The sequence below is a fragment of the Columba livia genome, chromosome 2 (assembly GCF_036013475.1).
Source record: "Columba livia isolate bColLiv1 breed racing homer chromosome 2, bColLiv1.pat.W.v2, whole genome shotgun sequence".
Classification (NCBI taxonomy): domain Eukaryota; kingdom Metazoa; phylum Chordata; class Aves; order Columbiformes; family Columbidae; genus Columba; species Columba livia.
In genome coordinates this window covers 140,070,425-140,095,429 of record NC_088603.1, presented here as the reverse complement: position 1 = coordinate 140,095,429, position 25,005 = coordinate 140,070,425, and the positions used below count along the sequence as shown (strand labels likewise).

The 25,005-nt window shown below is 39.9% G+C and overlaps 2 protein-coding genes across 11 annotated transcripts in view; one reads left to right on the top strand and one right to left on the bottom strand.

Moving 5' to 3' along the window:
- Positions 1-12,862, top strand: part of RNF19A (ring finger protein 19A, RBR E3 ubiquitin protein ligase) — a 61,216-nt gene extending 48,354 nt beyond the window's left edge. For all 6 annotated transcript variants that reach the window (XM_065054103.1, XM_065054104.1, XM_065054100.1 and 3 more), the window contains 7 exons: positions 1,897-2,041; positions 2,616-2,778; positions 6,175-6,289; positions 7,644-7,805; positions 8,459-8,672; positions 10,101-10,244; positions 10,633-12,862. In XM_065054103.1, the coding sequence (XP_064910175.1) occupies positions 1,897-2,041; positions 2,616-2,778; positions 6,175-6,289; positions 7,644-7,805; positions 8,459-8,672; positions 10,101-10,244; positions 10,633-11,323 (1,634 nt within the window). In that variant the 3' untranslated portion in view covers positions 11,324-12,862. The remainder of the gene's footprint in view (positions 1-1,896; positions 2,042-2,615; positions 2,779-6,174; positions 6,290-7,643; positions 7,806-8,458; positions 8,673-10,100; positions 10,245-10,632) is intronic.
- Positions 12,863-18,967: 6,105 nt separating this feature from the next.
- SPAG1 (sperm associated antigen 1) overlaps positions 18,968-25,005 on the bottom strand; it is a 38,508-nt gene continuing 32,470 nt past the window's right edge. For all 5 annotated transcript variants that reach the window (XM_005499481.3, XM_065054095.1, XM_065054096.1 and 2 more), the window contains 3 exons: positions 23,220-23,384; positions 20,348-20,725; positions 18,968-20,192 (listed from right to left, as the gene is read on the bottom strand). In XM_005499481.3, the coding sequence (XP_005499538.2) occupies positions 20,061-20,192; positions 20,348-20,725; positions 23,220-23,384 (675 nt within the window). In that variant the 3' untranslated portion in view covers positions 18,968-20,060. The remainder of the gene's footprint in view (positions 20,193-20,347; positions 20,726-23,219; positions 23,385-25,005) is intronic.

Sequence of the window (25,005 nt, the reverse complement as noted above, 5' to 3'; positions counted from 1 at the left end):
TTGCACAACTAACTCTAAAAGGGAAAGAACTGAAGAGTAGTGTGGTAGATACTAGCTGCTTTGTCTTTCAGAAATATAAAATATACAGTTTTAAGTTTGAATTCAAATTTTAAATGTTGTAATTTGAAGTATTCTCTGACCATAGCATCTGACTTCAATCTTACAGGCTTGTCAGCATTTTGAATTCTTCCTTTGTAGCTGAAAAATGTGAAGTCAAAGAAACTTGCTGCAAAGCAGTCTTTGTGTTTAGCAGGCTGACTTCATTAGTTGTATCACTTACACACTGGGAACGCTTTTTTTTCTCCATTGTAGGTGAAATTTCACAGGGCTGTTAATAATAAAACTTTAAAACACTGATTTTCTGCTTTCAGAAGACACTATTAGTCTGCCAGCTCTGACATTTGACATTTTTGTTAGTACTAATTAATGTTTTTCAGTAAAATACTTAATAATATCTGTCTTGGCTACCAGAAAGCAAACAATTCTGTCGTCTTTAAAATGAACTTGTTTGTAAGCTTCCCAAAAAAGTTAACTCTTTGGAGTAGTACTTTGCAGAGCAAGAGTCTGGTTTGCTATTGATAAGAATTGGCTCAAGAGTTTCACCAAACTCTGATCTGTTTGGTGGTTTTTGTGTCTGCCTTACCGAACAAGGTAGATATTTGGGGAAATGTCTCTTGCACTTTGAATGTAGTTAGAGCTGTTGTTCTCCAATCCAGCCTAGACTTGGGAGTCTCTAATTTGTTGTTCATTCTGGCTCATTTTAACAAGGCGCCTCATCTTGTCTTAAAAATTGGCGTACTACTTTAGTTTTGAACTAATTTTTTTTTAAAAACCTTTAAATAAAATGGCACACCATTTCCTTTCCTTGCCCTTTCAAGTCAGTCCCAGCAGGAACAGCAGTAGCTCTGCCGTATCTGTGCTGTAAGAGCTTGCTCAGTTTAGTTAGTGCCCCGTAGGTTGTGCATCTGTTGCCATCTGGGAACAGCTGGTGCCTCCTTTCAGCTGCTCGCTGTCCTTTTGCACTGGGGTTGGTAGAGGTACTCTTCCTGCTGGTTCTGCACCTCTGGATATTCATCATTCCAAGTATAACCCCTCTTTTCTGTTTGTCTTAGAGGCAATAAACTTGGGCTTCTGCACTAGGAGCTGCAAGTTATTCCTGCTGCTGTGAGCAAATAGCTTGTCCCAAAGTGCAGATGCTAACCAGTAACGTGAAAGAGCGAAGATCACAACTGTGGTTGTCAGTGTACAAGTATTTCACTGTTGCCCAATGACCCCTTGTTTGTTAATGATAGAGCTGGTCACTTAACTGCATTTTTCAGTATTTGACTTGAAAACGAGGAGACCCTCCAGAATTTTAATTTTGCTAGGAAGTAAGAAAGTATTAAGTAGGGCTGTGAAAAGGACTCAAGAGGAGGTTGGTGATACCAAAGAAATGCACTCAATGTAGAAGGGGAGATAGATTTGAGATAAGAAGTAGTAACAGAGTGGAGACTGAATATTCAAGTAAAAGATTCATAACAGCATGAAATGTAAGAGAGGATTATATTTAAAGAGACCATATTACCAGTCCTGTGGTAACATACATATTTAATGTTCGACTAATATATATTGCATTAAGCTTAGAAAATCCTTGCACAGAGTGTATGCATGAATTATTAAATTACTTGAATGTGATCTAATACACCTTGTTTTCATTAGTTTTACTTGGTCCAAGGTTTACGAATAGCAATAGCTATCAAGTTATTGCCAAATCAAGATTTGTAAAGCAAGATTACAATAAACTTCTTCCATTTTTCAGATAATGGTTCAGTCAGTTTTCCCAAACATATGTCTATATTTTGATTAAACCTGCTTGTCTAGAGAACTGATATTATCTTTATATTCATTTTTAAACAGCTGATGACATAAAGCCATGCCCACGCTGTGCTGCTTATATCATAAAAATGAATGATGGAAGCTGCAATCATATGACTTGTGCTGTCTGTGGCTGTGAATTCTGTTGGCTATGTATGAAAGAGATCTCAGATTTACATTATTTAAGGTACATTTAAGAAAAAAAAAATATCTATGTTGTTGGCAATTTGTTTTCTGAAGTATATAGAAGTAGATTCCTGGATGCTGTGCTGCAAGTTTGGCTTGCTTCCTGTTGGAGTAGAGAATCACAGTGGAAGTATTCATACCTGAGAATTGAGTTAGTTTTCAATGCATGTATTTAAATGAGTGTTTTGTTATTTTTTTTAATTTTAAAATACTTTCCTAAGTTTCATGTGTGCAATGTGTACTTATTACAACAAATGAAGTGTTTTAGATGAACATACCCCTGTTTTTACTGATACCTTGATACTGCTATGTTGTCTTAGTAGTAAGCAACTCTGATTATGTAAGTTACCTGTGAACCACAGATTGGCATGTGGTAATATGCAATATGATTCTCATTATGTTACAAAACATGTTGTAAAGGTGAAAAAAAAAGAAATGATAACTGATTGCTTGATATCCATAATATTTGTAACTTGAACCTAAGAACAATAATTTTTAAACTAGAGAGCAGTTTAGTACTGTATAGTTATGTTGATTTATTTACAATTTCTTTACAATTTTATTCTTTCTATTAGCCCATCAGGTTGCACATTCTGGGGAAAGAAACCATGGAGCCGTAAAAAGAAAATACTGTGGCAACTAGGGACACTTGTTGGAGCTCCTGTAGGAATTGCTTTAATAGCTGGCATTGCTATTCCTGCTATGATTATTGGAATCCCTGTGTATGTGGGACGAAAGGTAAAATGTGCTGCAACTCCTAACATGCTTCACGTGTTATCTTCTGAATTGTATGAATTTGGTAAAACTATGTTCAGTTGGCTATCTTCACCAGCCTTAAATAAAAACACACACAAAAAACCCCATGAAACACCACCATCTAGATTGCTTAAGGATATTTGTTTCAGTTGTACAGGAGGGAGAAGCAGTGTTTATAAGAATGTAGTTCCTTTTAAAACAGGTAAGCGAAATACTGATTACGTGTTTTGAACAACAGAATCAAAAGATTTGCTGTTCTGCTTTTATCAGCATGGATTCTCATAGTGACTGGCACAGACATGTAATTCTACATTTGCTGGGGGGAAGTGTTTCTTACTTGAGATGTTGCTCCTAGGCAAAAAGTCCAGGGATGCAGCTTTTCTACTGTGTTCTTTTTCATCTTTTTCTTTCAATCTAGTACTCCTACCTTCTGCTGCAGTTATCTTTTGACCCTTATGTTGTGTTTTATCTTAGTCTCATGAAGTAATTGGAACCTTATAAATGATAAGAGGAAGAAGGCAGCAGTTACCTGTTTCAAATTACTAGTGCATGTTCTGCTTTTCCATTAGATTTTGGGATAGGTCTCCATCACATGTATTAATGGCAAAGTCTCAAAGTTAGTCTGAGGGCAGCCTCATGAGAATTTCTCTTGTACCCCACTGCTTAATGGTCATCTTTCTGTGACTCCTGTCACATGTTGGCACTTTTCTTTCAAACATCTGGTGATGGAAATTCCACAGGCTCTCTGAGCCTGATTTTCTTAGTAAAAATGATTTTTCTAACATTAATGTAAATTGTCTTCCTGCACTGAGTTCTTACTGCCCTATCTTCAGCTGACATAAGGAATCCTTTTGTTTTGCAATATCCCATTACATATTTGATTTGTAAGTTTACTTCCATTCTTATATCTGAACAAACCTAGCACTTCCAGTTTTTCTTGACACATTGTCAAGAAAACGCATTGTTATAGACCTCTGATTCTTCTCCTCCCTTCTGAATCTCCTTAGAGTTGTTCAAACCACCTTTGGTTGTGTCCATTTTGAATACAGCAGTCAAAAATGAAGCATTACTACTGCTGAGCTAAATGAAAGGGTGATCCTGTGCATATAGCTGCATATGTCTGTCTCAGTAACATGCTATTTTCGTTTTGTGTACTTTAAAACACATACACATCCTCAGCATACTGGTAATTTAGGCAACTGATCTCTTCCTAAGGCTAGTCTTGACCTCATTGCTGTGCTGCATTTTAGTAATTTCAGGGCATTGTTTGAACTTCTTAAGACTAGTATGAGTTCTGGCATTCTTGCAACCTTGCTGATAATATTGGCCTGAAATTCAACACACGTGTTCCTTTCCTTCCATCTTCCATGTTCATGAAAATGTTGACTACTCCTGGATCCAGGGCATATCTCTTGAAAAAGTATTGGGTGAAGAGTTCCAAATTGGGGAGTAAAAAGGTCTAATGACAACTTGGGATGTTTTCTATCAGTTTCACATGAAGCTAGTAGTAGTTTTCTCTAGTCCATGTTTCAGTCCAGACCATTACAACCTATTTGAGTGTCATACCAGAAAATGTCAAAATTTTGTTCAGTGTGTGACATCTGCCTCTCCCCATCCTCAAGGCTAGTTATCTTGTCACAAGAGAAAATTGATGTGATCTCTACTTGAGAAAAATCAGTGTGGCCTGTTAACTTTGTGCATTTGCTTTGGTGTCTACAAGTTCCCAGTTGTCAGGAAACTGAAGTTCAGTTCACTGGTCTTTAATTCCACAGCTTCTTGTTTTATACCTTTTTAAAGATTATCGTTGCAGTTCAGCTTTTTCCAGTTTTCCTGATTAATTTTTTTTCGGACATCCTCTATGAATGATAATTTTCAAAAGTTATTATTAGTGGCTCTGAAATTGGGCCTGCTGAGATGCTTTTCAGATCATCTCATGTAAGTACACTCTAACCTGTTGTTTTCCTACGGATATTCTTCCTTTGTCATCAGTCACCTGGCTCACAGTTCATCTTCAGTGACAACTGAAGGGAAAAAAATTGAACAGGCCTCCAGTTTCATCCTCATCCTTTCCTTTTTGTTAAATAGCAAATAGATCCATTTTGGTCTTCCTCTTACTAACCATGTGCTTTTAGAATGATTTCTTATAGACTTTGATGTCCCTTGCTTTTTTCCTCCTCTGTTTTAACCTTTTTGATTTTTTTTGTCCTGACACCCTCATGCTGTTTCTTTATACCTATTCATAGTAATCTGACCTACTTTCTATTTTCTTAATGCTGCTGTTGCTTCAGTAAAGGAAGCTTTGTTACTCTTATACAATATTCTGTCTGTCTTCTTCATTGGAAAGAGTATTTCCATTCCTTCCATTCCTTTTTGTTGCTTTATGCTTAAGGAATCCAGTAGCCTTTATAGATACGTTTATTGTGTGCCTTTGTTTCAGTAGCTAAAATCGCCCCTAACAGTAAAATTCAGTGCCTGAGGTGATCCTGCTAATTGCTCACAGAGCCCCATGAAACCTGACTTTCCTGGGTTTGTAATTCTTAAATGCTCGTACTGTGAGAGCGTACATGTTCCCTTTTTCCTTTTCAGTCCATAGGTGCGTCCGCATTCAAGTGCTCCCTCACTCTGTGTTGCTCTCTGTATAATGTACCTCAGCACAAGTAAATACTCTCATTATACAAAGTGCAGTGTCTTCTCTGCCCTTTATTTGCCTGCTTTGCCTGAAAAAATACAAGTTTATTCCAAAATGAGAACTACTCTACCAAATCTCTAATTGAAATAATAATTTAGAAAGCACAACATTTGATGACACTACTGCTCATTTTTTGTCATCCTTTTTGCAGTAACATATTGATACAAAAATATTGTGATTATCCTGTGTTCCTCCTTAGATGTAGTGAGGATTAATGTAGCCTCATGACAACCAATAAGATAGTGACCTATTGTTCCTTTGTAATTGCATCTTAACTGAGAATGATGACAGATGAAGCACATATCCATGAATAGACACGTTCCTAGAGAGAGTGAACGCACAACAAGCTTGTTACTGGAGGGTGCCAGGGCAAGGGAGTTCTTGCTGTCCCCACTTAACCATCAAAAAAAGCTCTACAATGATTTAGCTCTTTTAACTTGAGGCTGAAAGTAGATGCTTAGTCGCTGGATGGGAGGGCTTCTAACTTTTAAGAAGTTGCCTAAAATTAAGAAATGTGTACGTTTTCTTTACTTTGAGAGTTGTTACGGAATAAATTGTGACATAGTATGTGGTCTCTGTGGAAGAGAGTAGGATACAGATTCCAAACTATTATATGTCAGTTCTTCCATCCTTGAAGCAATGTGTTATGACAATAAATCTAAAAACCTTTCTTCTTTTCTTATCCCAAGATTCACAATCGATATGAAGGCAAAGACATTTCAAAGCACAAGCGAAACTTGGCTATAGCAGGTGGTGTAACCTTATCTGTAATTGTTTCTCCAGTTGTAGCTGCAGTAACTGTAGGTAAGCAAATGCTGCTATTTTGTGTATTGGTAATACCTTGCAACCAGAACTCTGTAAGAATTCTTTAATAAAACAGCTGAGTTAAGTCCTGTATTTTCATTTTATAGGTGGAGGAACTGAGACAATGATGAGTCTGAGGTTAGATATTTATTGGGGCAGAACAGAGAATGCAGTACTTCAGGAAATGCTGCATTAAAATGAAGAATTAAAAATTATTTTTATTTTGCAAATTGAAGTTTCCGTGTTGTCCTATCTAGCTTTTAAAACTGAAATACTTCAAGCTTTTAAAAATGACTGACCAAGAAAAAACTGCTGCCACAGTCTCTATTCACATTTGAATAACTTCTTGTGAAAGTTTTCTCAACACAAAAGAATAGTGTCTTAAACTTAATGTTACAGTAGTTGACAAACTGTTATGCTCAGGGAGTCAGTTTAAATTCTATCATTCTTTCTCATAGAGATTGTTGAAGGTGATATTTGAGGAAAATCGGGATGTATGTTACAAAATATTTGTTGTCTTATGTAATTTCAAGATCACTGTAAATAAACCCTGATTTTTTGAAAGGAGTGAATTTGCCCAGCGCTGCCTTGCTTCTGCTTTGTTGCAGCACAAGCATCTTTACAGCTGCTCAGTAAGCTGCCATGGATAACTGATTCACATTAGACCCACCATTTAGTTTTAAGCTGGATCAGTCCGCTGATCCGATTCATCACACAGCTGTGTATGCCGTGTTCCCCTCGTGCCAGAAGCGGTGCTCAGAGGGATGGGAAGACAGGGCCACTTTTAGGCAGTGGTGGTTTACATTGTCGCTGAAGCTGTGGCTCTAAACTGCTTGGTAACAGTGGCTGACTGCTGTGCAAATGCAGATATGCCAGTCATAAAACTGTTTCTGGTGTCTGTCTGCCTTGAGTTGCTCTCATAGCAGTGGTGTCAGATCCCTGCTGAACTGGTAGTGGGACACAAAATCTCATAGATGTAACATTTTTAGTTGAATAACATTTGAAATAGATTTCTGCTTCTCAGGTGGAACATTATTACAGTCTCCAATGGACCTTATCTGAACCCTTAAAGTATTTTAATTTGTTTTTAAAAGATGTTATGGCCACACTGGAAGTATTAATTCATCAAGCATTAAGCTTCTCTGCCTACCAGTGCTGACAGAGGACATTCTGCTTGCTTAAAAGTACTTTCCTGTCATTTCACCTTAGTGATTTACCAATATTTATTAATTTTTCTCCCTCCTGATTTCTTTCAAGTGTGAAATATTAAGTAATCATGGAAAATTAAATTGCTTTTATGAAAGGATCCAAAATACAAGTCACACTTAATGAAAGACTGTACTTTGCTCTGTAGGTATCGGTGTTCCTATTATGCTGGCTTATGTGTATGGAGTCGTTCCAATTTCCCTCTGCCGAAGCGGAGGCTGTGGTGTGTCAGCAGGCAACGGAAAAGGCGTCAGGATAGAATTTGATGATGAAAATGATATAAATGTTGGTGGAACAAATGCAGCTGTAGGTAAGAAAAATCTGATTAATTTTCTATAAATTTGGGCTTTGTGACTTACATTTGATGGCCTTAGATACTAGAATACTAACTTGCAGAAGAAGTACAGTATAGTTAGGACTGCCTCCACTCATTGCTGAAAGACCAGCTCTCAGATTAGATGAACTTCTCTGTGTACGTGCTGTGCAGTAATACAACCATTAAAATTTTTCTTACCCATTTTGATCAATGCCAGACTCAAGTCTTTTCCGTAAGTAAAAGTTTTGAGATAAAATTAGTGCAGCTTTTTCCTAACACTTGTTTGTGGAAGCTTGCTGGCTTTCATCTTTTTATCTGTAGTAGCGGGAACTAAATGCTGATCTGGGGCTTTTAAAATTTTTAATTATATGGCAATATTCTTTGGGATAGGATCCATCTGTTTTCTTTGACTGCGTGTTACCATTCTGTCTGTGGTTAACTTTTTTGCTATCTTAATTATGTGATGTCAGGCATAACCATTATAGCAACTACAATAAACATGGGGGTTTTAAGTTATATTTTTGTCACAATTATGTTTTGTAAATCCTTTTTCTCAGCAGAATTTCAGGAACAGTTTCCACGGTCACATCCTAGAAGCTACTAAATTCTACTTCCATAAGTGACAAGCCATCTTTATTTCTGTCTAGATACCACTTCAGTGGCAGAGGCACGTCACAACCCCAGCATCGGCGAAGGAAGCGTTGGCGGACTGACGGGCAGCTTGAGCGCGAGCGGTAGCCACATGGATAGAATAGGAGCCATTCGTGACAACCTCAGTGAAACTGCCAGCACCATGGCCCTGGCTGGAGCCAGCATAACAGGGAGTCTCTCAGGAAGCGCAATGGTTAACTGCTTTAACAGGTAAGAGGCGTGCTTTCTGCCATGATGTATCTCGTTCCACGTGTAAGCAGAGGAAATGGTATTACTGGTGTTTTTTGACCTTTTGTGTTTTTTTTTTTTTTTAAATTGGTTCCCATTGAAAGGAGCAGTCTATAGGAGATAGTGACAGTTTAGCTCTGACAAACTTGCTGATTTCAAAGAGATCCTACCAGACCACAGTCCTCAAAGAAGAGTTTGAATGCTTTCAGGGTGAAATACTGAGATCTTGTTCTCTGGCTTCCCAGGAGAGCAGTTTTCACCCAGCAGTCAGAGGGAGGCCCCTCACGTCTAACATAGGCGTGTTCTGTGCATCTCACCCCAGAGTCAGAACTGCTGACTTGATCAGTAGTGCCCAAGTCCTGATCTGTGCCTTCAGAATGCCCGGCTAGAGCCTGGATTTGGAATGGACTCGGGCAGGAAAGGAGGCAGCCAGGTGTCTGGCCCCACCGAGGTAGCGGCTGCTTGTCACTCACGTGCTCTGTGCCTCCTGCGAATTGGGGCCTTGCTGTTTCTTGGCTGTCCTGCACCCTGAAGAGAAAGAGTGTCTGGAAAGAATTGTTAACATTTAAGGTTCAGGGTGCAATTTGCCTTTTAAATCAGGTGTTAACACAGCTCATTTTCTTGAGTAATTCAGAAGTCCAGGCTATCTAGAATAAGGAGAGCAGGATGGCATCAAAAGTTTCCTTCTGCTCGGGCAGGATTTTCAAGCTGTGAGTGCTGAGTGAGGTATACCTGTCCTCTTCTTTAAAGAGCTAAGAGTGAAAAACAAAATACACTCTTACAATTCACTGTGAGGACACAGATGAACAAGGCATTTGGGAAAAAGCCTATGATTTCCGGTGTATCTGCTCAGCCCAACTTAAGATTGCTCAGGTTTCTATTATTTCTGTTGCAGTTGCTAACAGTACAATATAAAGCAGAGTACAGGACACAGTTCTCTCCCTGTTATTTGATTGGGAATAACTTTACAGCTGGAGAAACAGGAGAATTATAATGTCTTGAACTTATATACCCTTCTGATTTGTTCTTTTCCATTTTTAGTGAGCAGTACACTATCTGCAAAAGAATTGTAGCTAAGCCTGGGAATTGTTCTTGTAAATCTCAGGGAGGAAAAAATCCAGAACCTCTGGTTAACATGCAACATACTGCTTTGTTGGGAAATCAGTCTGGTTTTGTTAAGGGGCGGTTTTGGGTAGTTGTTGGATTTTTTTAATTGCAAAATTGTCATTTTTGACAGTGCAAAGAGAGAACCTGTCTCAGCAGGGTAAATATGCACATCTGCACTGGAGTAACTAATAAACTCTACTTACTACTGAATGGTGGAGAATCTGTACAAAGTGACACTAAGTTTGAACTAGTGCGCTTTAACTGTAGCAGCAGTATGTGCAACTCTCTTTCTTTCTCTCCAAGACTGGAAGTACAAGCAGATGTGCAGAAGGAACGATACAGTCTGAGCGGAGAATCTGGCACAGTTAGCTTGGGAACGGTTAGTGACAACGCCAGCACCAAAGCAATGGCGGGATCCATTCTGAACTCCTACATCCCTTTGGACAGGTAAGAGAAATGTGCTGAACACAGAAGATGAATAAGCCTTGCTTATTGAAGGATATTCTAGGCATGCCTCAGCTGTGCTGCTTTTATGATTACCCTTTAAGACTGCAAATTTTATTGCTAACTGAATTATATGCGGCTGCTTATATTTGCCAAGGTTATTTCCAAAGAGGAACACCATACTATAGCTCAGTAAAGTGTTTGATCTTTCAGACTTTGTGTTTTCCTTTGGGCTGTTAATTTGTTTAAATGTTTAGCTTTTCTAGAATAACTGACATCTCCCTGACTTTCTTTTGCTATGTATCTTGGAAAGCAGTGAGAGTTTGTTTTGCTGTGTTAGCTGGCTTGTCTTAGATGACCGCTTGCACTCAGGGATCCTTTCTTGTTCTAGGGAAGGCAACAGCATGGAAGTGCAAGTGGATATTGAATCCAAGCCAGCCAAGTTCAGACACAACAGCGGAAGCAGCAGTGTGGATGATGGCAGCGCTGCCGGCCGGAGCAATGCCGGGTGTTCTTCGGCCTGCTTGCCAGAAAGTAAGTCTGGTGCCACCAAGTGGTCCAAAGAAACAACAGCAGGAAAAAAATGTAAAGGTAAGCTGAGAAAGAAGAGTAGCATGAAGATAAATGAGACGAGAGAGGACATGGATGCTCAGCTGTTGGAGCAGCAAAGCACAAACTCCAGTGAATTTGACTCTCCCTCTCTTAGCGATAGTATTCCATCTGTAGCAGATTCTCACTCGAGTCATTTTTCTGAGTTTAGTTGCTCAGATATGGAGAGTATGAAAACTTCCTGTAGCCATGGTTCCAACGACTATCACACTCGCTTCACCACGGTCAGTGTTCTCCCAGAGGTGGAAAACGATCGCTTGGAAAACTCTCCACAGCCAAGTGGAATCTCTGCGTCTGTTCCAACAGCCCCAAGCACTGACGTTCCACAGCTGAGTTACATCGCTGAGGAAAGCGTTCATAGTGGATCTTCAGCAGATGTAGATTTAGGTGTTGGTGAAGCACTGAAAGAAGCAAACAACAACCATTCACAACATGCTGGGGAATTAAGCACTGCTATTCAGACTGAAATCTAAGCCTACAAGTGCTGCAAAAATATATTTACCACTAAAGAACCCTGTCTGAAAGCTGGTTGAATTACACGCAACTTCTGTAGGTTTCAGGTAACCAGCAGAAGCAAGGTTTTGATACAGCTGCATTTTATATGTTCTTGTCTGATAAGGCAAAATACTTCGTATGGATCTTAGACCTGCGTGAAGAGACATGAAGGCTTTAACCAAGTGCATTACAGCAGTACAAATACGTCCATGTTTTGTATTTTTGCCACAACTTTGCTTGAAAGCATACGCTTGGTGTATTTAGGTAAAAATTGGTAAATTCTTAATATGTTAAATGCTGAAATGAATAATACGTCCTGCACTGTTCACTTGGAAAATATGGGGTTTGGGATAAATGGGTGTTAGTTGAGCATTAGTGACTTAAAACCATTCTTGTGTGAACTCTAAGGGAAGCAAAAGTTTTGCGGAGACCTATACAAACATATTTCAACAGTGAATATTCATAATGATAATTTTGTTTCATAACTGGACACACTGTATTTAGAATGCATGTAGAATGGACTGCATATCTTCAGATGGATGTAGCCTGTGTCAGAAGCATTTGTGTGTACACTTTGAGCAAGGTTATGGCATTCTACTTAATTTTGAAACAGAAGAGATAGGTACTTAATGTGTGGTAGAATGGAGATGTCACCTGTGAAGAACAGTGGGGTTACTTATTTATTCATGCAACCAACCATGCAGCAGATAAGGCTACTATATAGAGTATAAGAACTGTAAAATAATCCGGTCATTTATAAGCATTGTAGAAAAGCAGATGCAGTCACCTTTCATTAGGGGGAAAAACGATGCCCCATCAATTCTTGGTGCCTTTGGAAAAGACTGGGTTTGAAGTGCCTGGTCGCTTGAGGATTTTACTGTAATGTTTTCCAGAATGTCCTCTTTGGCCACCTTGGATCACAAAAGAAAGTTCTAGTGAATAAAATGACTGTGGTAGATAATTGTATAAAAATAATGAAGTATTTGCCTACCAAAGACTCACTCAGGCTTTAGTGGACATGACATCTCTTTGCAAGACATGCATATCTTCGGTCCCAGAATCAAAGTGCAGTGCAACGACTGCCCAAGTGCAAAGATGGGTTCCAAATATGCTGGCTTTTTCTTTTGCATATGGAAGATGTACAGCTGAACACACGCTGAAGTTGGCCAAAGCGCCTGCACTGTTTAACATTTTTTTGCTATGTAATTCACTAAAACTAAAAAATAATTAAAAAAAAGAATTGTGAATATCAGAATAACAGTTAACAATGTTCTGTCTTGTGTTTCATGTGTTGCCATTATGGTGCTACTGGAAGTTTGATGGGATAAAAAGAAAATGCCATGAGCTGCAGTCCTCTTCCATGACTTATCCTCACAAGTTTTGGTAATATGCTTATAACACTAGTGCCAGTTACGTTATTTGATAATGCTTGTTACAGTATTTGTATATTTGCAATTCAGTTTTGCTCAATAATATGCGTGTAAACTGCATATCTGAAATAAATGTCTACATACTGACTTCTAGTGGTCCTTCATTGAGTGTGCTGGTTGGCCTTGTAAAAGCGTGTACGTTCCCAGAAGGAGCTGCTTGTCTGTAAGGTGCCAACTGCTGTCGTCTCTTGTTGCCTTTCAACATTTTCATTTTGTTAGGCGTGCTTTGGAAGTTGAATGTTTAGCACTTTGAAATATGAGATCTGAAGTTAGTTACGTGTTTGTACAAGATTTCAACCTGATTTCTTTTTGTTGTACAGAACAGCGATCTGAGCTGGCTCTACGGCAGGCAGCACAGTGAACGGTTCTCTGAGAGGACGCGGCTCTGGCATAAGCTTATTACTCTAAACAAAGCTGCACCATCTTGGTACAAGTGGACAGGCTACGGTCAGATTGTGGACCTAACCTTAGGCTCTTTCTCTGTCTAAGTGATGCTTTTCCCAGTTCACACAGTCTGTAAGAATTTCATTGTGAAACTCTGCAGATTGGCTGGAGTTTCTGGTAACAACTGGTGGATTTTTGCTTGGCTGAAGTGCCTGTTCATTAGGCTAATTTGGGATGCATTACAGGAGATATATCTTGATCTGCCTCATCCCTGACCCATATGTAAGCTATACTTCTATCAGAGTGCATACCAAGAGGCTAACTGTTACACTGGGTCAATTCTCTACAATTAGAGCATTTTTGTATACCGTTTCCAATGGCAGATGCTCAAAGCGAGGATACGAAATAGCATGAGTGAATCTTAGTGTACCCTAGGAATGGTAGCAAGGCATACAGGCAATTTTTGCCATGTCATCAGGCACTCTCAGTTGGAAGTGAATGCAGATTTTATATTTTGTAGAGAGGTTGGTGGTAACAGTTTTTTTGTGCTTTGCTCCCTATTGATTTTTCTTTCCCCCCCCAGTCTGAGCACATTTAAAAAATGTACCGTTACTGAAGAGTATGCGGATTGAATGAGGGTCACCATTAACTAAATGAAGCACTTGCTGTTCCATCATCTTGCTGCACCAGTTTGTGAATTCTGATGTGATTTTTAGGCCTGTGTAGAAATGTACCTGTTAGAGCCACGAGCTGAAGCAATAACCGACTCCTTATGCAGAGGCTGGAGAAAGGAGCAGAGCGTGAGGCGGTCGCGCTGCCGTCCCATCATCTGCTGAACAGGCTTCAGGGCCTCAATCTCCAAACCTCCGAGGGAGCTAAACTGTGCAGCGTCACACAAACACCTTCAAGTAGTCACAGCGAGGCAGAAGCTGTTTGTTCCATGCCCTGCAGCAGACGGGGAACCTCCCCTTCGGCTTTTATCTTCAGTTTAGTTTTGAATCTGATGTCTCAAGCTTGAAAACGTGTGATTCGGCTTTATCCAGTACCTCTATGAAATGGCTAAAGCACATCAGTTTGGGGCAATTAATGCTCGCAGCAGGGAGGTGGAAAACCAACTTCTGAGAGTTTAAGCCTAACTCTGAATTTCTCAGGGCCTCATTTTGGCTGTGCAGGAAATGGGAAATACGGTTTATATGGTAAGTAAACTTTATCAAAGGACAGTGTTATCTTCTGTCACTCTAAAACCATATTCGATTATTTTATATGACACATTAAGAAGGAACATGCTGAAATATAGGTAAGTTTTTCTATTTACTTTTGCATAAGTTCTTAGCAGAAAACTTTTGCTGATTCATTTTGTAACTTTTTATATTCAGAGGCATATTTCATATGTGAGGCAGTCTAAACAGCTCTACTAAGTTGGATGCAGCACTGAATTTTTTGAGTCTATTAAAAAGTAGAAGGTACAACACTTCCATTAATACAGTAAGACAGAAGATACTTCTCTTGTTTCTAGATCTACCAGTGTAAGAATTCAATAAAGCAAGTAAACCACAGGAAAGATCAAGTTTACATCTGCTCTCCCAACATAGTGGTTCTTTGGACATTTTCTTCATGTTTCCTGGCCAATTCAACCAATTTATGCCAGATTGTGAATCTCAAGAGGAAATGATTTTTAACATCTGCTAGATCAGAGAATACTTGAGATAGTTACAACTTCAAATAGATTAAAAACAGTCAGGAAAGCCTTTCCTCCTAATGTTTGCATATGCTTTTTATTTCTGTAGTAAAGCATCTGGACTTGTACATCCCTTCTTTCCTCGGATCAATATCTCAAACTTCCGCATGTATAAACTGATGACTTTTTACTGATATGTAAACATTTTTTTACTGACTTATGTCTCTTCCAGTTGTTTTGATATGTAAATCCAATTTGTTTAAATAGCTGCCTATTTAGTGATGCCATCACCCTCATGGGCAGTAATGCTGGAGTTAATTAACTTAAAAATCATTTCCTAATACAAGTTCTCTTGGGTTAGGTGTTTAGGAGAGAGATTTTAGTTGCCTTACTGAAAAAAGAAACCTCAAACCCAAAAGCAGCTCATATGCTATGAAATAGTCTAGTTAAAATGTATTCAATTATATTTAAGCCAAAGTCATACCAGGAAGGTGTGGGGAAGGGGTGCTGAGCAGAAAGTAAGGTAAAATATCCTGGGAAAGAAAGTTTGGATTTCTGGTCCCTGTCGCACAGCCACACGCTGGTGGTACCTCAGTGGCGTCTGAAGCTGGAAACTGCCTGTGCCTCGTCCTGTGGACTGCGCGATGCCCCCAGCCTGTGTCCTTGGTGCCACGGGCAGCGTGCTGCGGGAGGGGGAAGGTGCCTGGGAGCACTGCGGGCTAAGAGCTTCCCCCTACCCGCCTCGGGGCTCATGCCTACAACACAATCAAATGGCTACACTGGCCTCTCCTGAGATGTCTTAGTTTTGGATCAGGGAGCAGAGGGAACAGGGATGCACCTGGCACAGAATCCGGCCTCCTCGTAGCAGCTGGAAGCTCAGCCACACAGACAAGCTTCCTGTCGCACCTCACCCATGCCAGGCTGGTAACTGGGGATCTTTGAGATGCGATGGCCTCTGCCCCTGCCTGTGCACCGGGTACTGCCAGAAATCATTCTGGGGGGCAAGGCCAGCAAGCTGACAAGATGCATCTTCTTTCACTGGGTCCAGGTGAGCCAGCTTAACTAAAGGATGGTTGTTGCTTCCCAGCTCAACAACAAGGACATCAAAATTCACAACAGCCTCGTTTAGAGTGGTTGGGTTTAGGTACCAGACCCATGGATGGTATTTCTGTGTCCTGAGCTCCCCTTTCCTCACAGGCTCTGCACTCAAGATGTTTCTGAGCATACCGTTCTGTGCGCTGGGCGCTTTATCCCTTTATAATCCCTCTCGCTTACTAGCAGAGTTTATTTACGAGGGTGGCATTTAACAAGCAGCAACTGAGAAATAGCACAGGCCTGCAAGGAAGTGACAGCAGCGCCTGGCACAGCTGCAGCTGGAGGTTGTGCCACCTGCTGAGATGTTGCAGCCACAGAGACCCTGTGAAGCAGGGAATGTTTATAGATATGTGATATTCAATACTCTTTGAGCCAGCCGTTGGGGTTTGATACCCTGTGCTGAGCTTTTGTCCCACCGGTGCCTGCCCTTTGCTCCTTTGGTAGCTGCAGCTCCTGGGCAGTGAGCACAGTTGCACTAATTCAAGTCTTGAGTTGCAGGTGGGGAAGGAGTCTTGTTCCCTGCTGTTAAAAATACACATATATGTATATATTTTGTTTATTGTAGTGAACAAGTCTCAGTATTTGTTTGCGTGGTTCTGAAAGGCCTGGCAGCCACAAAAGAGTAGCCCTTTATTTGTGTGACTGGAGTACAAAAAGCAGAGCAGCTTCTGATGGGTGGAAATAACCGCCCACGTGAGAGCAGAGTGTGGTGCGCCAGCAGCTGGGCTCTCGGCAGCTCCTCCTGCCTCTGCACCACTGTGTGAGAAAAGCAAAGCCGGCGGTGCTGGGTGAGGGCTCAGCGCTAAATCAGCCTGTTGGCCAGAGAAGCCACTGTGCTGTGATGACGCTCATCCCTAGTAGCACCTCTGACTGTTGCCCTTTGGGTGACAGCACCTGTTCTACCTGGAGCTGGCTTCTCTTAAATTTCAAAAGTATTTTGAAGGGAGCAAAGCAACAACAGTGCAGAGCCCTGTTCCTGGCATGGCCCGTGCCCCAGCCCCCCTTTCAGTGGCTACATGTACTTGCTCTCTCTCCACTCGTACTAAAAAGAGAGATTGGTATCCATGAGCAAACTGCAGCCCTGGTCAGCTCACCTGTACAGGGCATTTCTACTCTGCTCTCTGCTGCATCAGGGCTGTCCAGCTTATTGCTGCATTGGGACCACATTTCACTTGCCTGTTCGATCAGCTGAATAACCGATGTTCTCCTCCTGAACACGTTTTCCTATCGTCGGTTTTGATTTACGTTGCCTTGTGGGTTGTGATTTATTTATTTATTAATTTTTGGTGAAGGTGGATGTTAATGCCGAGGGGGTGAGTGACAGGGTAACACTGAGCTGCGATTGGGTCTCCCCACCATGAAGGCAGGTAGGCCCTTTGAGATTCTCTTACCAATCTCAATGAAATCTGATGGAAGCAGGAAAAATCACCCCACAGCTGCAAGTCCTGCTGGCCTGGTGGTGCTGTTACAGTGAAAGGCTCACCTGTCAAGCTTCTTTCGTTTGCCCAGCTTCTTGAGTAATTTTTCTTACATTTGAGAGTTGTTAACTTTTTCCATAAGAAATATATATTTGATTATTTGATGTAGTCTTTCAGCTATGAAAATAGTGTTTCAGTTTATTATTTCCTTGTTCTTTTAAAAAATATTTACTAAACTTTGGCAACCGCAGCCAAAAGTCCCTATTTGAGACAGGTGTGAGGACCATCACATCAGCCAGAAAACACTTGCAGATACTATGGCTGACCTTCTGCTTAAAGAACAGATGTGGTGAAGTTTTTGTTCCCACAAATTTAGGGGCCCGCCACCCGTAGTGCAGCACGAGCAGAGTTACTACATCAATTACTGTTCGATGGCTTCTGCGTCAGAGGTTCACTCGGGCGGCGCTGGAGGAAACTGGTGGCTCCTCCGGGCGCCGGGTTCCCTCGCTCACGCTGCCGCAGTTCTCCATTTAGAGCTTCTTAACAAGCGGTAATTTTAGCTTCCTGATCTGTTGATCACTGTCATTTTTACCTCAAACTGAATTAACCTCTGTTTCAGCTGCCATTCAAACTGGAGGTATTACATGGAAAGGTATCTTCCTGGACTATGGGGCTGCTTTTCTCTGGACTACTTTCAAGCTTCCAGTTTAATCGCCAGGGATTGATTAAAACTGTCTCAAAATTAACTGTGATACTGTGTACTATGTATGAAAAGCCATTTGGCTATTATTTCCTCATGGGTAAATGATTTGTCAAGAACATGCCATTTAAAAAAAACCTCTTGTCTTTTAAAGACTTTTTGTCTTTTTAGTAATGTCTGATCATCTCCTAAACTTATTAATTTTTTAAAAAATTATTTACTGCTGCAAAGATTCTGATTTTTGTCTTCCGTGTCAAAATAAACTACCCACATGAGATACCAGCTCTAGCTGCTTACAAGGTATCAATAGAGCTTTTAATACTTGGGGGTTTTGGTGGCACAGAGAAAGATTTAACTTCATGAGGAGCTTCTGTGATGTGGTAACTTTTGACATTGGTTCTTATTCAACTACTGTTTTTCAGGCAACTATTTTAAAATTACATAGCTGGTTTTTATGCTTGCTTTTAGCAAAAACTTTTTCTCAATGCATGTATTATTAATACAATCCTCCAGCTTACTATTATAAAATCCACTCAACTCTGTTAAATGACAATCAATTAAGTTTTCTAAACCTTGTCGTAAGTTGCACACATACAATGAACCTTCTCTGAACAGTGGAAAACCAGACTGAAATCACTAACGCGGCAATTAGTGCTTGTGAATACTCTGCCACCGTGACTGGAGAGTGAAAGTGGCACTTTGTTGGTTGAGTACAATAGATGAGATGAGCTACAGATCTTGAACACATGATAACACCAGAAAAAGAGGAAATCTCAAACCAAACAACATCAGCTGTACTGACAGTGCTTTAGCAATTAAAGGCCTTATTCTTGGCACTCTAATTCAAGACAAAACTCCTCATCACGTGTCAGACCCATAAGCCTGAAGAGTGTAGAACCAGAGCAGAGAAGCCATAATTGTACTTTCAGGAAAAGAAATTTATTTCTTTAATTAATATATACCTGAGAACATTTTCATTAGAACAACATTGTTAATGGTATTTCTGCAGTGTTAGTGAGTTTGATATACAGTTATACCACATGTTCAAACAAGGTACTGGGGTATTAGAAATAATTAAAAGCTTCATCTTGAAAAAAGGAGCTTTGTCAGAATCAAATATAACGTATAAGTACTGCCCAAAATTAGGGGGGAAAAAAAAGCCATACTGGTCCACAAAATGGTTTTACTCTTAGCTTTATGAATATGTCTGTAAACCTAAATGGCTGGTGTTCTAAATAATCTGATTACAAAACTTAAGAGTTAAATATTTTGGTTGCTAAGTGCAGCCACTTATTCTCCTATTTCCCACTGTCCCTTCAAAAGCCACAAACCAGCTGTCACACAGGGAAACAAATAATTTTCTGTGCACTGAAACTTACTTGTTAATATTTTCAAAAACATACCCATTTAATTAATAATTAATCATTTTCATTCAAAGCGTTCCATGACAAACTAATATATTGCTCTTTCACCCTCACTGCTAAATTGTATTGCACCAAAAATATTTGAATCTGTTTTGCAGAGAGCAGGGGTAGTGAGGAAACAGATGGCCTGTAGTAGTTCAGCTGAAAAATAGTAATACTTTCTGTAAACTCATTTTAGTACAGCTATTGGCTAACTGACCCATTTATCTTCTTTATAACAAGAACATACAACTCACAAAATGATAAAATAAATGTTGACTGAAAGTGTATTATCGTACCATCAAGATATTTCACACACTAGATATAATGTAAAATAAACACAACTATATAAAATCAGTATGCTAAATAACATGAACTCTTGTTACTGAACACAAAGATATGCATTAAATTCTAGAGATTAAGAATGTACACAACTACAAGAAAAAAAGCAGCAAATTTTGAATGTGCATATGCTGTCAAAACAAAATAGAATTCAGACAGGCTGGGTGAAGGAAGACCCACTTCAACCCACGCAAGTCTGCAGAGGTCAGACATTCATCATCTCGGAAACATCAACTCTATGCGTGCAACTAGTAATTTTAACTTCTTAAAGTTCATAAACCTTTTTAAGGCTCTCCAGGTCTTCCCAGGAGTACTGATGATTCTGGTTTTCTGAAAGTGAGTCAAACAGCTGGTGAACCTGCTCTTTTTCATTTTTGCTAAGTAGGGCCAGCACCACCTGAAAAAACAGATTATTTTACAATTAGTAGGGGCTGATTGAAAAATCACGGTATTTGACAGAGATACATATTAGTGCATCATTTCCTTTTATGATATGAAAATTTCCTTTAGGTTTCAGTTCAACTGAAGTACCTATTCAATCTAGGTTCTTACCTTAAATCTTTCTGCTTTGCTCAAGTAGAAAAGGTGCTGATATACTAGACCAGGATTTTTTCCAACTACATAATATTCCAATGACTGGATAAAAATCAAAAATATTTCTCCTTCAAGTTTGTTACTTAGCAGCATTGGCAACTTTTTTGGATCGGTAATTGTTAAGAGCTCCGCACAAGCAGCTTTATCCTTATTGGTATTTACTGCATTTATAATCTGACCAAAGTCATAAGCATTAGCTGGTTCAGAAATACGCAGTTTCTCAGAAGTCTGCAGCAGTGCATTCATTTGAACTGTTTCCTTGGAGGCAACACAATCAGTCACAACATCTTCTGATGTAGCAAACTTTCTCTCTTCCTGTTCATCAGAGTCAGTCACCTTCGCAAAGAAAATGGCAAAAAATCATTTTAAGGTGGATAATTTGAAGCTTCATAAACTGTATGCATAATGCTGCTGCTAAATTAAAGTTAGCATTTTATAAATGTTCCTTTATGTCCTACTTCTCCCAAGAACAGCACCTCTCTAATTCACCTTGAAGGGTTTGTAGTCAAAGTGCCTATTTTACATTTCCTTTCACTGCTTGGCACCAACCAAAGACCACTGTGAGAAAGCTAAGGAGGAGTGCATATGTATTTAAAATGTGAAGCTGCAGAAGACAAGCAGAACTGAAGTTTGGTCACCAGATACCCGTGTTCCGTACCACTGCTGTGCACACAGCTGCTCTGCCAGGTTGTGTTTGCAGTCTCGCTGCACGATAAAGCTCAGCACGGTCTCACAGTACGTTTGGGATTGGAAGTGACCTCAAAAGATCATCTAGTCCAATCCCCCTGCTGGAGCAGGAACACCTAGGTGAGGTCGCACAGGAACATGTCCAGGCGGGTTTTGAATGTCTGCAGAGAAGGAGACTCCACAACCTCCCTGGGCAGCCTGTTCCAGTGTCTGTCACCCTCACTGAGGAGAAGTTTCTTCTCAAATTTAAGTGGAACCTCTTGTGTTCCAGCTTGATCCCATTACCCCTTGTCCTATCATTGTTTGCCACCGAGAAGAGCCTGGCTTCATCCTCATGGCACTCACCCTTTATATGTTTGTAAACATTAATGAGGTCACCCCTCAGTCTCCTCCAAGCTAAAGAGACCCAGCTCCCTCAGCCTTTCCTCATAAGGGAGATGCTCCACTCCCTTAAATCATCTTTGTTGCCCTATGCTGGACCCTCTCCAGCAGTTCCCTGTCCTTCTGGAACCGAGGGGCCCAGAACTGGACACAATATTCCAGATGTGGTCTCACCAGGGCGTAGAGGGGAAGGAGAACCTCTCTCGATCTACTAGCCACCCCCCTTCTAATACACCCCAGGATGCCATTGGCCTTCCTGGCCACAAGGGCACAGTGCTGGCTCATGGTCATCCTGTTGTCTACCAGGACCCCCAACACCCATGACTGCCTCAACACCCATTTCACTTCTCCAGAAGCCCGTACCAAGTTTTATTACTCAGTCACTAGAAAATCAACTATGGGTTCAACTACATTTGTTAAAACCCATTTCAAGCTATGAAGAGTTGTGGAATTAGCATAAACTGACTAAATTCTCATTGAATGAGTTCTCTTCAACTGATGCCAAGGTTTTGGGAAAGTCTGAAGCTATTGTACTGCACAGTACAGAGTTGTGCTGTGAGCTAGGCTAGTCATTTTTGAAAATACTACACTGGCCTTAGAGAAATCTTATTTTTTCAACAAACCTTGCTATCAGGAGAGAAATCTCAACTGCCTTATATGTAATTATAGCTTGATTAAAATGGAATAATAATGATAAATCCCAGTTTCTAATCAAATTTTCCTTTTCCTTGAAGCCTGTTTTTATAGAACTACCTTGTTCTACAGCAGATAAGAGGGGGAAGGCTCTCTAAGGTGGCTTCCTGTCCCACCCCTGCAAAAATTACCACTGCCAGTAACACAGTTGGCTGGTGCCTGAATAATGCAGTCACTTCCCAAACCTCCTCTGAACACTCTTCGGGTCCCTTTGTTTGTCACAACTCAGGGCTTAACTAACACTACAGCCGGCTTACACTCATTACATAAAATCCCACAAATGCGTGACAATGTGAAGTGTTTCAATAAAACAAGTTGTTTCTATACTAATAACTACAGTTTCAATTATACCACTATCTGGAAATTACATTATCAAATTACAGTATCACTGTACCAGACTGTAACTGTGAATTTTAACCATATATTTCAAAATTAAGCGGGAAAAAAAAACCCTCTTAAAAGACCAGCAAAGCTACTATTGCAAAATCTCAGATGACTGAGAAAAATCCTTTCATTGCCTAATTCTCCGCAGAACGCTGCAAGGCTAACATTTTGAGCCAGTACATAACGCTACATCACTTACTTATTTACCCATACTCTTGCTCTTGAAGGCAGCATTTCACTCTCCAGACCAGTGACTTTACTAGCCGCACCCACGCGGTGCCTGCTGACACTGAGCCTTGGCCAGCACAGCCCCGGGCTGCCCTGGTAGCACAGACTTTAAAAGCAAAGCTGCTATGTGACAGCCATATTCTGTAAAGCACAAATTTCAAACTCTGAGCAGGTTTTTTTTCCACAAGGAGCATATCCTCTAGTTCAGTGCCATCTAAATGTACCGTTTTCAATTTCTGCTGTGGTTCTGAATACACTCCAAAGCAGTCCAAGCATTACTATGGAATGCAATGGACACCAAACACATCATACACAAAAATCCTCCAATATGCCCTCAAAATAACATGAAAAACACAACCCCACTTCCAAAAACTGTAGAAGTGCAAAATAAAAGCTTTAATATTATCTCTTCGAATGTGTAGCTTCTGTACACTCTTCTAAAAATGAGCTGGTATACCTCTTGTATGGTTATTTTCTTCCTTTGCTTTTGTTGACCGCCAGCTACAGCACTGTTGTCAAGGTTAAGCAGCTGCGTCACCTCCTCTAGTTCCCTTTTTGCTTCAAGAACATCTGGATCTATCAGAAGTACTCTCTTGAAATCATCAACACTGGCTTGGTAATTCTGTAAGTAGAAGGCAACATTTTTGTTTCATAAGTACATCACTAGAAAAATAAATTTGAACTACCATACTGTCCTGTACAATCAGGAAAAATAAAAATGCTAAAATCTTGACATTAGGTAGGCAAAAATAATCTTAATACAGACAGTGTAATTTCATTAGAGAGAAAAAAAGGGAAGTGAGGTTGAGTTTGAATGAGCATTTTGCAACTAAATACTTCTGTATTAAGTATGTAATATGAAATCATTTAATTCAAGAAACATATTGCCTGTATCAGAGAATAGATTACTGAAGACTGCTGCTTATAATTGGTTACAGCATAAAACTTCCTCAAGATTAATATGAGTCTACCAACAGTTTGCATATTCACTTTGCTAAAAAAAGAGTTAAATTAATCTTAGATGAAAAAGATACCTAATCTTCCTGGGCTTCAATCCAACAGACCAACTCTTACAGTTTGAGAAGGGAAATTTTTGGTAATACTTGAGAAGACTGGGATTATGTTATGAATTCTGGGATAAACAGGGTTATAAGGACAAACATGGAGTGGCATCAGGAAACAGCTCCTCAATAATCAGTCTTGTCATTTGTTTAATGTTTCATTACAAATTTTGACATTAGGAATTCTGAATTTTTAGAATAAATTTTCTGGAGAGACAAACAGCATCAATTCTGAGGAAGAGAGTATCACGTAAAAAAAAATAAATCAAAGCACCTTGAGGGCTGGAATATCAAAACTAAGAATGAAATATAGAAGTAAACAGCAAAAGACCATCAGACAGTAAAAGATCAACATAATTTCTGTGTGTGAGGGACCCAATATTTCTTCTGTTCCCAAGCAGCATCATAAGGTTACTATAAGTCATTCCTATTGTCATGAAAAAACTGACAGCTGAGGTATTTCCTCAGCATCTCCACTGCAATAAAAGCACTAGTGTGCAAGTCACTCATTTTCTATTGCCTACATGTAATATTTTGTTCAATACTGATGACCAGTGTTCAAGGTGCAAAGATACCACAGTAAATCTGTAAGTGAACTGAAGTCTCCTGTATCATAGAAGAAGAGTAAGAGAACTAGAGTTATTTAGCCTTAGCAAATGAACGCAGAAAGGGGGCAGATTGCTTTCATCAGAAAACAGCTACTAATTAAGCTAAACCATTTGAATTACAGATGTGAAGATTCACAACTACAGAGAAATGAGATTCTGGAACAGATTTCTGAAAACTATCACAAGGGTCAGCAAACAACCAACCCTCCTGGGTTTCAAACTGTGGCCTACCAGACTTCTCAACAAAAATCGCACAGGACAGTTTTACCCAAAGCAAGAGACTGGACAATCAGCTGTAGGAAATGCAGCCCAAGGTCCTGTGTCCTACCTTAAAGGCCTAATTCATCAGGGGAGCGTGACTTTTTTCCCTATCTTCCCTTAGCTACATCTCAGTAAATCTATTTAAAAAACCCTCATTTACTACATTGAATTCCACTGCAGCTTTTGTGGTTAAGAATATGGATATTTATATACAAGTAACACTTCCCAGCTTAGTTAGGTCTTTGCCAAACTACATGCTTTTAGCTCTTAAAATTTTTCATTACAAAGTCATTTGTCAACCTCAAACCACTTT